Source organism: Agelaius tricolor, unplaced genomic scaffold (assembly GCF_023055355.1).
Source record: "Agelaius tricolor isolate 1412-34295 unplaced genomic scaffold, bAgeTri1.0.p SCAF_7, whole genome shotgun sequence".
NCBI lineage: Eukaryota > Metazoa > Chordata > Aves > Passeriformes > Icteridae > Agelaius > Agelaius tricolor.
In genome coordinates, this window is record NW_027269267.1 from 35571051 (window position 1) to 35584220 (window position 13170).

Consider the following 13170-nt stretch of genomic DNA (forward strand, 5'->3'; position numbering starts at 1 on the left):
TGTGGGGGAGCAGGGGAAGGGCCTGAACATACATTTGCTTGAGTTATGTGCATTTCTAACAATGTCCTAGTGTTCTCATGTTTCAACCTATGCTTCAGTTTTGGGGTTCTACTACCAACTCATTTAGTTGATCAGGGATCTTTTTAATTTGTTGCCTCTTTTTGGCTGTTTGTTTGGCTGGGTATTTTTAAATCTTAGAGCATTTGGATCAGCCACTTCTGGGCTTGTTTGTTGCTGTTACTTTTCTTTATGAAAGGACTCAAAGTACTTTGTAAGGCTGAAAACACTAGTATTTTAATTAGAGTAAAACAGTTAAAATGAATAGTCTTTTTGACAGTTGTAAAAAGGGATATTTTAAAGAACAGCTTACTTACTGCTTTTAGCACAGAGTCAGGTAAGCATCTAGAGTGAAAGCAGCTGACACCAGCTGACTACCTGTAGCTTCACAATTGTAAAAGCCAATTTTGTTATTTACATAAGGGGAACTGCAGAATGAGAATTTGACAAATTTACTAATGATGTTTCATGAATATGTACTAGAATGACTGCAGCAGGAAAGGAGAGGAAAAAAATAGAAGGAAAACAGTTTGGATCTTTAAAAGAAAGAAGTAAGATCCATGGATTCGGCAAAGATACAATGGCCAAGGCTGGTCAAGAAAACTGTGAAAACTTTGAAGAAGTAACACTACAGAGAGCTTATACTGACTGCCTTCATCCTTCTGCATGGACTCCAGCTGTCTGTTGTTTTACTTGTCTCTGCTTCTCACCCATTTAACATGCACCAGCCCTGCAAGACCTATCTGGTCCTACATGTAGGAGAAGTCAGCATGACCAACCTGCAAATCGTGAGCCACAGCTCAGTCTGCATCTTGAACAGCACATTGTGGATGCAGATGGAGCTCCACACTGTGCATGCACATAAGGTAGGAGGCCCTGGAAGCAAAGGATCCAATGCAGCCCTAACAGGTTGAAGATAATTCTTAGAAAAATTTTGGAAGTTCCTGTATTTTCCCAACTGAATACTTGTAGACATGGCTGAGTTCCTGAATTCTTACTGCTGTCAGAAATCTCTCTGCTTTATGAAGTACAAAATCATGCTCTAACCTGAAACACCAGAATGCCTGTGTTGGCAACAGCCAGGTTGATTTTTGTCCCCTCCCTGTCCTTGGCTGGGTGCAAACGTATCCCGTACATCTCCAGCCGACGGGCAATCTCCAACAGCTGGAAGTCAGACTCTGCTGGTGTCTGTCCCCTTGAGAAAGAAAACAGAGAACACTCACAAGCCTGTCACACCTTTTAATAGAGATCAAGAGGTCCTCCAGAGAACAAAGAGACATTTGATCAAAGAGACTGAAAACTGTCAGAGGTGTAATATCTGTTTGGTTTTTCTACATCCCCAGACTTTTATCAGCTAGAACAACTTACTCTAAACAAATATCAAAGAATACACAGATTTTACAGTCTATTATAAATTTTGATCTATAAATTTTTGCTCCAATTCTGAGACACCTGATACAGATAGATTTTAAACCATTAGCTCAAACAGAATTTACTACCTCCCTTTGTTTTTTCCACTAGAAGATATGCCATATTCCTAAAAAAATCATGAATGGAAGCATGTAATGAATAGCATCATTTGTAAAAGTGTAATACCAAAATGAAATAAAACAGAAGGCATGAAAACCTTACCATAAATGTTGTGAAGCCATAAGCATAACCATCATTGATTGTGATGAAATTATGCAAAACTTTGATTATTACTGCCATAGAAATCACTACCACTCACCTATTACTCAACCTAGCTCAAAAATGAAACTGTTCACATCTTGAAGTGTTCTTGACAGCTAAAAAAATACTTTTCTAAGCCTTATTGGTACTTCTGTTCACCATCTTGCTAGTACAGGCTTTTTCTCCAGACATTAGGATACCAATTTGCATCATTATCTTGAATTCACTTCCCCCATAATTCTTCAAGTACTCCGTACTTTTCCTAAAACTATCACTAAACCCCTTCTTCAACCTATCTCAAAATACAGCATGGAAAGGTTGAAAGGCAACATTCAGTGTCCTTGAAACCAAAGGACTACTGTCAGAAGTGCCTGACTGATCAGTTGTGATTTGCAATCATACCTGCATGCACAAAATCAGCAGTAAAGCATTTTGTATGAAATAGACTGTAAAATAACAGCACGCTTGAATGAATATCGAATCAACTGTGCTTTAAACATCTTGTTATGATGATGGGAAAAAGGCAGGAGTAACCTTCAGAAAGTTCATAGGCTTGAACAGTTTTTGAGAAGCAACCTTTGAGAAACTCAGAGGTCCAAAGCTCTTTTGTACTTCAGATCTAGCATGCTTACCACCAGAACTACTCTTCAGGAAAAGAAGGCCAATAACAAAACCAAAAGAGTCTTACATGTGGTTACGGTGAAATTCCATGATTTTGTCTTCTAGTGCTTCTTGATGAGGTATATACTTGTTCTTCGCTAAGTGTTCACGATCTATGGTTTCATCAAAATCCCCAATCTCAGCTGTGGAAAATTTCAAGAGGAGTCTATTAAAGCACCATATTACACCTGAATAATCTGGTCAATCCAGAAGCCCCTGACAGCTGGGAGGAGGGCAGAGAAGCAAACATAGTTCCTTGCAACCTGTGCCATGGTTTTATGATTCAGATTCCCAGTACATTATCTTCCACACATTACTCTCTTCTCTTCTGTGTTAGTATTTGACATGTGAGAGGAAACTCCAGGATTTCTCCCATCTACCACAACTAAGTAAGTTGTTGGATGTCAGCTGAAGAGATGAAGCCATCAGTGCTACCTTGGCTTGGGTGGGGGATAAGGGCAGGGGTAACAGGGAGGGCAGCCCTAACTGAGCAGAACTCATCCATCTCTCTCACAGTGCTCAGGTGCCTCTCCATGGAGCAGCCAAGCACTAGCTTCCTCTCCAGGCCCATGCTCCACATGGTAACCTTTGAGAGAAAGTCAGAAAGATGGTTCTGTTTGCTTGTTTGAACACTAGCTTGTAATCCACCTCATGAGATTATGAAACATTTGTCTTCCTCTAATTCTGCAGCAGTTTGAGACACATTCTGTCTCCCTCCTCCTCAAAGCTGCTCCCATCTGCTGCAGTTATTCAACACTGTGTGTGCAACAGTATGGCACACCCACCTTCCATTTTGCAGTCCATTCAGTGAAATTTCCTTTTTTTGGCAGGTGTGGGGGTGAGGGGCAGGCAATCTATCTGTGGGTGCCAAATTACTATCTTGTTGCCTGCTATTCTTGGAATGTCTCTGAAAAATCTTGCTATTAGTTTTTTCACTGAGCAGGCATAGCAGCTTTTGCCTGCAAACCTGATGGAGTAATAGCAACACTGCTGCAACAAAGGCTGCTACCTTGGTAACGTCAGGGAAATTAAAATGCAGTGCCCTCAAATTAAATGCAGGATGCAGTCAGACACGTTGTTGCACAGCTGACCCAGGGTATGACAGACCCACGCTCAGATACACCTGCTTCACCCATGTAAATGAACCCTTGATCCAGGTCTGCTCAAACTAAGTCTGTTCAGAAAAAAGAAAGGTTTCAGATCACATTTAGAACACTGTATTTCTGACAAACTGGGATCAGATGTACCTTAAATGCACAGGGGAAGCAATAGCCTGAAAATAAGGAACCAAAGCATCTGTGAATTACAGAGCAGCAGCTTTTTTGACCCGAACTGCCTGCAGACACATGATGACACTTTTTACTTTGAAGGTCAGAGGTGGAAAAGAGTTGAAAACTGACACTGTCTGATTTACACCACCTCATTCACCCCATCTGCTCTCAATCATTCCTTAAAATGGTAGAAATACTATACAACTTTTGAGAATTTCCTTTTTAAAAATTGTCCCATTTGTCCCCATCTCAGAAACAGCTCTCTGCTTCCAGTTTTACTCATCCCAGTCTCAAAAGTCTTCAGGGTCTGTTTTTAAACCTACCTCAAATAAATGGCAAGTTTCTGTTCTTTAATGAAGCCATAAGCCCACCTAAGTTTGCAACACCTCAAATAACATGGGCCTGGATTCTTCAAAATGCAGTTCAAAACCCCTATGTCTGTGTACAGAGATGAGCTTAACACCTCTCCTGTAGGGCTTTCTTCAGAGTCAACACTACAGAAGACACTTTCTTCAACTCTACATGATTTTTAAAATTTTCTCATTTTTCAACTGCTAATCCTTTATCCAAACTGTTTTCCTGGCTTTCAGGTTACTTCTGAATTTTTTCTTTCTGACCTCGTACTCAACAAGCTTTTATTTACCACTTACTCTCCTTTTCCACCTTGAATAACTTTCTAATAGCACGCCATCGAGAATGAGAGGGAATTATACTGCAAATATTGTCAGCCTCACATGTAACTATTCTTTAAAATCTTTTCATGTGATTTAGCCAAAGACTTATTTACACTGCTGATGTTTTTTCTCTTACCTAGCAAGTGCATTACACCATGCTGTATTCTATCTGCATTAGCACTTCTGATACAATGCTTTTAAGGTAGTTTTAAATTGAATGTTTCAAAAAAAAATCATTCTGTAATATACATGCTAATTTAGCAGAAACCTATTTACTGTCATATTGTGATTTTATGATAAGTAACAGCATATAACATTGACATAAAGCTTACATACATAATATATGGGCCTCTTGGAATCAGATATTCCCCATGGAAACCACTCATTGGCACAGCATTAGTAAGACATACAGTAACTAACCTGCATTCTCAATCTTTCCCTTTTGATACCATTACTCTTATCATCTGTTAACTCTGATTTTTATTGCAGACAAATACATAATATTTCTTTTGCTGTTGAAAAATAAGCTAGAGACAAAATAAATAAAGACAGCCATGTAAGTAAGATACAGCTATAGAATCTTACCAGAGAAAATTTTCACAGAAAAATGTTCATGAGACACAAGATGGACAAATAAAAAGGCCAACTGCAAACTTCTAACAGAGTTTTCTAGCAAACATGATCATAAATCAATATCTCAAATGAAGAGAGACACATGCATTAGGGTGTCTGCTCCTCAGCATCTTTCTTTGGTGCACAGATATTTATTATGAAAACTCAGCCTCCTAGAATGCTGAGACTCAATTTCCCCAAATGATCAAGATTTTTTTTATTGCCTGATAGTAAAGAGAGTTAGAACTAGCTTAACTGAGGAAAGAAATACAGCTGGATTGCTGGACACTGTAGCAGGAAAAAACGAGAGACAAAAACCTCACTAGTCAAGGATTTTATTTTTTTAAGTCTGTGCTGCCAAAATACTCAAATTTAAAATGGTATGAGGACTACAGAATTTCATAGCATCTTACTGCTACTCAGTCCCACTGGTCAATGATGACCACAGCAAACAGAACCATAAAATACCTGCCTTTCCAACAGCAATTGGTGAGAAACTGCCCTATGACTCTTAACAGACTATGGCAAAGAATCATGAGATTTATCTGCTCCCTGATAAGAGCTTCCAAATGTCTTTGCTGACTGCACTTTCCATACAACAGCATTACAGTGCAAGTGCCCAACAAGGACCATGCAAAACAATGTCTATTACAACCATTATACTTGCTGCTAAGTGGTTTTTCCTAACGTTATTCTCAAGATGAGTATCCATAAAGTCTTTAAAGGGAAAACATGTACTGTCTTTCAAGTGATGTGGAAACCAAAAGAAGCTTTGATTTCATGAACAAAATTAATGTATGATTCTACTGGACAGTGTTATTGTGCATACTTTGTAATTAAAAAAAAAAAAGGGCTTCAAATCTATTGTTTTCTTTTCTTCCCTATCAGTTTCCTCTTAGGACTGTGATTTAGTCTGGCATTCTAAGCATGTTTATTGACCACATTCTCTAGACAGCATACAGATCTCCAGGAATTTGAATACCCTACTGACATGATGCAAAGTATAATAAAACAGGGTTTCAGCAGAATTCAGCATGTTTGCCACTGCCCAGAAAGTCTACTTTTAAAATGATCTTTAGCAGCCTATCAAATACTTTGAAAATTCAAATCTAGTGATCAGAAACTCTTCTTTATTTGAAATAGTAAATTATCTGTATTTGAATGCCATTATATAGAACTGCAATAAATTGTCAATATGGCTTAAACCTGTCCCTACAGCAGCTACAAACAGGTAACCCTGCAGAGCATGTCCAACCAAGCACCCTTTTTATCTGTCTGGAAAGAGAAAAAAGGGAACTTACACTGTACTATATGTGAGATTAGGAGGGCAGTGCTGGTATCATTACATGTTAGCCTTCCCTGTGCCAGGTCCTGCTTCACTTGCAACGCAAATAGGTACCTGCAAAACAAAAGTGAGCAAAGAGTTACACAAAGCAGGAGGGAAAGAGGGGAAAGGATCCCAACTCTGGCTTTGCACCTTCCCTTCACACTTTGGAATCTACAGAAATGATCTGAATTGCCTAAGTTTAGAGGGTAAATAAAACACAACAGATAGTAAATTACTGCCATTAGAGCTGTACATGGTGGCTGCTTTGAAGAACCAAGATCCGTCTCTTTTTCTCTTTTCCTCCCTCCATTCAGAACCAGAGCAATGAGATATGACAGTGCTAGAAAACGTGACAGCTATTAAGTATTCAGCAAGAGATAATGCAGCTGCTTCTAACCATGAAGAGATGACAGATAAACCAGTGATTTAGAGTTATCAGTTGTTTTTTGCAGAATAAAAAGTGAACTCTAAACTTCCACCTTGGCACTCACTTGGGAATGAGGCACAAAATCTTGATCAAACTACTCTAGCTAGCCCTGATACCTTTGTGCCCTTACTATCTGTCCATGTACCAGCCCTTTCTAACATTGCCTCCAAACCACTTCAGCCATGCAGGGCAATTCTACACTGCCAGCTTAAATGCAGAGACAACAGAAGTCCAAGACATTATTTCATCCTTTAAATTTCTTCTAGCTTCAACAGAACTTGGCTTAGTTCCACTCAGTATCCAATTTTTCCCTCAAAAAAAGAAGAGCTAGCAATGGGCTAGCTGGTATGAAACCTGAAGTGGTGAGACACACCTGAACAAGCCTTCCAAAGACTGCAGCTCCTCTGGAGAACTCCTACTAGGATCTCAATAATTTTAATAAGACTAGATTTTAAGAGCTTTAGACAAAAGTTGTCATTTAAACAGTGAGTTTCAGAATGAGAAGACGTAGGTGCACTAAATGAAAAGGGCAAGCTGATTTGAGGAGTACAGAAAAGTACTTTGTGTATATGTACTGAAATAATACAGCACATCTACCTAACATCCTTTTGAAACCTGCAGACATCTGTCTACCCATACAAAATTCACCCTGGTAGAGGAACATAGCACAAAAATGTTAGAGTCTCTTCTTCAAGTGATGAAGCAGTTCCCCATGGATATGCTTTCACATCCTACACACTGCTATCTATATCTATTCAAGTCCCTTAGCATACATATTTAAAATCTTAGCAAAAAAAGTCATTAGGATTAAGAGACACATCTTCAGGTACAGACAGAGATCACCAAAGATTAATTTTCAGTTCACACAGTAAGAAACAGATATGCAGAGTGTCTATTCAGAAACAGAAATGTTTCATTAATAACATCACGTTGTGAGTTTTCATTCATTCCTTTATTCTTTTTACTCTTTCGTTTATTCTTTAGTCTTTACCAAGTAGATACTCCTTCTTCCTACCCCACATTTCTACTTTTCTCTTTTCAGGCCATCAAGCAATATCGATTATTTATTTTTTTCTATTCCAACGCTCTATTGCCAAAATAAAAACACTACAAAGATAAACAGTGAACATCACAAAAGTAGACTTGTTCTTTATAATGCAAGTCATAAGGACACCAGAGCTCTCTGCAAAAAAAGGACTTTGTCTTTTGAGAAGATTGAAAATAAAAACTAATAGTGAATATTCTGAATCAGAATGGAAACATGTAATTAAAGGCTAATAATATTGTAGACAAGAAAAAGAGTGAGAAGTTGCAATGAAGAAATACTGCAACAAAGCAATGTTTCTGACCATAAATGAAGGACTTGCTAATAAAAAAAGAACCTTAATGGGTCCTTCATACACATATTTACTCACAGAGAAATAGGAGATTTTGTGCCAATACAGTGTGAAATTCAAAGCTTAAATGAAGTTTTTGAAATGCACTGAAAAGCATTTAAACATTTAGACAGAGTATTAAGGTACTCTGTCTGCATATGTGTGTATCTTTCTCTACATTCTTATTTTTCATTTTATTCCTTCTCCTTTGCATTTCTCCATCTCCAAAGTCACACTTCCACCTGTGCAAACCTTTGGCATTTGTGCTGGTTATACAGACAAGGTCTAATGCTGCTGCAAATCAGCAATTCACACAAAACAGCTCTCCCCCAAATGGGGGTGCAGAGTCACACACGTCCCTTGGCAGAGGGGCACCCCAGGGTGCCCACACATGATTTGATCATGCCAGACAGAGAACCCTGGTGCCAAACTGACTTCTCTTGGGGTTAGTAAAGCTCTCCCAGGACTCCATATCCAAGGATGCAAAGGACTCCTGCACTTTGCAGAACCTCTTAGCACAGACTGCAGCTGAATCTTAGGGCTTGTTTTTTCAGGTGCATTCAAGGCTGGGACAAATAACACCAAGCTAAGAGGCAGTCATCAATCCTCACCCAGACATCTCAAAGTCCATTTTCTCCCCTCTGCCCATGAGAGATTTAACAAGAAGAAATAGTCACACAGCTACTAACCTTGTCAGTTCCTCCTGCAGCTGAGCATGGTCAGGTGGGAAGAATTTTACCACAAACTTTACAACAACGTGCTTTGGTCCTAGGGAAAATGTCAAAGGAAGTTAACAAATATCAATAACATGCTGGCCAAATATGCACAATGATGTACAAGGGATGATTCACATCACCTGCAGTGCATACAGACATGCTAACCTCGTGTCCTTTGTTAGCATGCAGGATATTTGGAAACTGCCCAATAAAATTTACACAGAATAAAAGAGAACAGTAACTTGGTCAAGGGCTACTCTGCCAAAACCAGGTATGTTTTTAGCAATTACATCAGTTGATCCAATAAAATATATATGTATCTACTTTCCTTGCTTCAGAACAGGATGGAGCTAAAACACACTCTACTTTTGAAGTCCACCAGCGAATTACTATTTCTGTTTTAAGAACAGCATATTTGTTCCAATTCTTACAAGTATGACCAGTGACAAAAGGCCCAATGCATCCCTGTCTTGTGAGAGCTGCCATGACTAATATGACCAGAAAAGCACCTAGAAAAACTGAATCTCAATGGCAAAGCTCCATAAATTAAGAACTTGGCTGATAGTTGACAGAGAAAGAAAATAACCAGAACCTTTCCTGTTCACTTCTACTCTTTCCAGAGCTGGCGGCTATTTACAATTTCCTGTTCTTTCAAAACACCCACTGTAGCTTCCCCCATCCCAACTCTTTCCTCCTCTTGGTCTCCAAACATCCCAGGTTCTGCAGCAATCCCCACTCAGTTGTAATACATCTGCCAGCTCCTTCCCAGTAAAAAAGTCTTCCTGTTGTTCTCCTTCTATTCTGATTCCTGCTACTACCAGCCAGCAATGCATGTTCCTTTAGTCCTTCTCTTACTGTACTCTTTTTCTTTACAAAGCTGTTCCCTCCATTGCCTCCTCCAGTGACTGACTAAACCCCAGTCTCCCATGGGGAGGGGTCAGCCTGTTCATATGCTCATATGTGACATAACTTCACAGGTACATCTTTTAAGGACAGGCCAGAATTAGAAAATAATTCCAGCAACATTTAGTGCAGAAGGTTGAGAAGATAAAGATTGCCTCTGAGAGAGTCCTAATTTATTCAAGTACTCTCAGACTGAGGAAAGAAATGTCAACAAGGAAGTACTTACTTCTAATCTGTTTCATAACAGGCTTCAAAAGATCGAGCCACACCTGAAAACAAAAGAAGGTGGTGTTATCATATCCAAACAAGCTACCAGAGGAGCATTTTTAATTGCAATGCCTAGATTATCAGTCACCTATTTATTCTTTCCAGTGTGGTCATTATGCTTTCCTTAATTATATATGGTGGGTTTTCTCTCCAAAATTCTGGGAGATGCTCAGGAAACAGCACTGTGAATGGGCACAGCTTTCAAAGCAGTAGAGACTCAGCGAGCTGGGAAACAGTGAGGAAATCTCCCCCTCACTTGTCCCAGACACCAACAATCCCAGCACATGTGGTCAGGAGCCATTAATTTTGTGGAAAGAATAACTGAAATGAGGAGTTTAGGAAAAGACAGTCCTCTATTGTCATTGAGTTCCAAACCCTGAAGAATCTCGAGAAAGGGAAGTGAATAGAGCTGGTGCTTGCCTATGAGGCTGGGAATGCTGGACAAATGGAGAAATGAGATGGCAGCAGCCTACTGGCAGCAGCCTAACCCAATTCCTGGGGGACCCAGGAATCCCAGTATGAGGTCTGGCCATAAATATGGAGCTCTGTTGCTGTCCTCCATGGAGGTGAAGGAGCCTCCCTCCCATCACCTGCAGGAGGAATGTCCTCTCAGATCACAGGTGTGAAGCAGACAACAGGACAAGGCATGGGTGGGAGAAAGCTTACTTTTGAGCTATGGAACATCTTCTCTTTTCTATAAACCTGGGAAATTCAGGCCCAGGCATTCTTAACTGGGGACAGGGTAACTTCTGCATGTAGTTCACTTGACAACCCGTTTTCCAGGACAGTGTGTGAGTCTTCCCTTCAGCTTCCAAAAGCAAAGCAGTGGGTGGAATACAGTTTTGAGAGCCTATCCCCCCCCATCCTGCAGTCTCAAGTCAGAAAGGCTGGGGCAAAATGTTACAAAAAGCCAAGGGACAATCATGCAGAAGGTAAAAGCCAGATGATTCACAGGGCCTGGAGTCAGCTCGTAGTCCTCAGCTGGTAACAACCCATGCCCATGATTTATATTTTGTTATCTCACTAAATTGCCCAGGGCCTCCCTTGAAGACATCTGGAACTTGTGGAAGAACACCCTACAACCATCACAAAGGTTAAAGCCATTAAAAACCAAATTGACTGAGTCTTCCTCTAGAAAAAGAGTATGTATTAGAATTATTACTTCTTTGACCTTTAGTAATTTTAGATTATGCAGAGACTGAAACATATTCAAAATATCCATTTCCCAAAATCACCTGAGAAGCCAGACAGGAGCAGGCCTGTATCACTGCTGTAACTGCTCCAATGCCATGTGCCATTTTTATCATTACTAATGAGGGGAATCCAGTTAGCAGAGACCTCAGAGCCCTGCCCTTTCCCACGCACTAATGTTACTCAGTGGAATTCTTCTTATGTTTCTCAGTCTAGGAAAGTCTTTTTCTTTTGTTTTAGAGGTTAAAGAAACTTGGTTATCCAAAAACAGCAATACAGTTTTTAATCACGTTAAACTGGTCCTGACACACTTTGACACTTCAACAACTTAAAACTGTTTTGTTTCAGAAAGTTCGCATGTACATAATCTGCAACAAAGGTCAGGGACTTTGCCAAGTTTAATGAGAGGGGGGAAAGACACCTTGAATATGAAATAGCCAATTTACAAGATTAGGAGAATAATGTATTTTACTTGATGCCAAAAACAAACAAACAAACAAAACACAAGAACCCCAAAACAAACCCACAAAAGACCCATCAACAAAAAAGAAAAACCAAACCCAAACAAACAAACAACAACAAAAACAAACAAACACACAAAAAAACCCCCCCAAAAAAACAGAAAAAAAACCCCACAAAAATCCCCTCTCTTCTCCACAGAGGTGGTTAATAGTACAGCATGAGCACACAAGTGCACCATTCCTCTCTCTACTTTCCCAGTCATCCTACAAGCAAGTCACAACATCCTTGAACAGACTGCTGGATACTGCAAATGCATGTAGTGAGAAAGGTGGGGCAAAAAACAATGTCACCACAATGTCACCAAAACCCAAGCAATCAAAACTTCTGCATCATGCAGCTCCCACACTGTACCTAAACACCATCAAACTGAGACTGCTTTATAAACTGGAAAGGAAAACTAATGCGAGGACTTAATTAAGATGAATGTTTTTCATTTTCCCCAGACCTACAAGGCTAGATTATTTATTTGTTAAACAAAGGCTGGCATTCCATGATGGTGACCAGATTTCAGCATCTGGAGAATTGGGGCAGACATCAAGTGTAATGAAATTCTGTGAAACCCCAGGCTTGGTGACAGTGCCTCGTTTTTCTCCTTGTCCCAGCAGGAAGTGGAGCACTCAGACCCTCCACAATCATCTCCCATGCAGATCTTGTCTGCTCCAAGCATGGCATGCTTGAATGTACACAGCTCCCAGGCAACTTGACATACCACTGTCAATATGTCAGATATGAGATCTGGAGCCTTGCATGTTGAAATAAACACAGCCAAATTGTGAATATATGACACATATGATTACATCCAAACAAATATGCTCTAAATATTTATTTTTCCTTTTATATTTCACTCTACACTGGAAAAGCAACTCATTCTCTTCAGATGATATGAATATAAAATATGCACGTGTGGTTTATTTCTCAGACATACCATTAACTGCAGGGTTTTTTACTTGTACAATGCTTGATTCTACATTATGGCCTTTATGAAACTCAGAAATTTTAAATCCAATGGGAACATTCACCTCAACTGAATCATATAAACTGGTTACAATAAGTTAAGCGTAAATAATACTCTGAGTGCTGCTCCACATTGAAACAACAATTCATAATCAAATCTTCTGCTTCAGAGTTTCTGTGAGTTGCTTTTGGGTGGTTGAAAGCATTAATTCCACTGAATTTCACCATTCTTGGGGCACAGCTGACTAGATATGGGCAAGGTTTGTGGAGCCCCCTTTTTTCAGAAGCAAAGACTGAACCAACCAGCAAGAACATGGACTAGTGCTCCCAGATATTTGGCTGGTACTTCCCTTTCCAAGAGCAGGGGCCAGCTGAGTTACCATGCTCAATGCATGGATTTTCCTTCAGGTCAAACTGGCACTGTGCTTCGGGGGGTTTGTCCACCTTCCTCTTCCTCAGAGCCCTGCATCCCCCACTGTGATTGTCTGGACATGTTTCCAGCCAGTCAATTCCTGCCACCGTGAGGGCCTCAGGCAGCAGCA

The 13170-nt window shown here is 39.9% G+C and overlaps 1 protein-coding gene across 5 annotated transcripts in view; it reads right to left on the reverse strand.

Moving 5' to 3' along the window:
• FARP1 (FERM, ARH/RhoGEF and pleckstrin domain protein 1) overlaps positions 1 to 13170 on the reverse strand; it is a 201054-nt gene that overhangs the window by 53090 nt on the left and 134794 nt on the right. For all 5 annotated transcript variants that reach the window (XM_071430946.1, XM_071430945.1, XM_071430944.1 and 2 more), the window contains exons 4-8: positions 9921 to 9963; positions 8765 to 8843; positions 6247 to 6344; positions 2417 to 2531; positions 1105 to 1252 (exon numbers count right to left, since the gene is read on the reverse strand). In XM_071430946.1, the coding sequence (XP_071287047.1) occupies positions 1105 to 1252; positions 2417 to 2531; positions 6247 to 6344; positions 8765 to 8843; positions 9921 to 9963 (483 nt within the window). The remainder of the gene's footprint in view (positions 1 to 1104; positions 1253 to 2416; positions 2532 to 6246; positions 6345 to 8764; positions 8844 to 9920; positions 9964 to 13170) is intronic.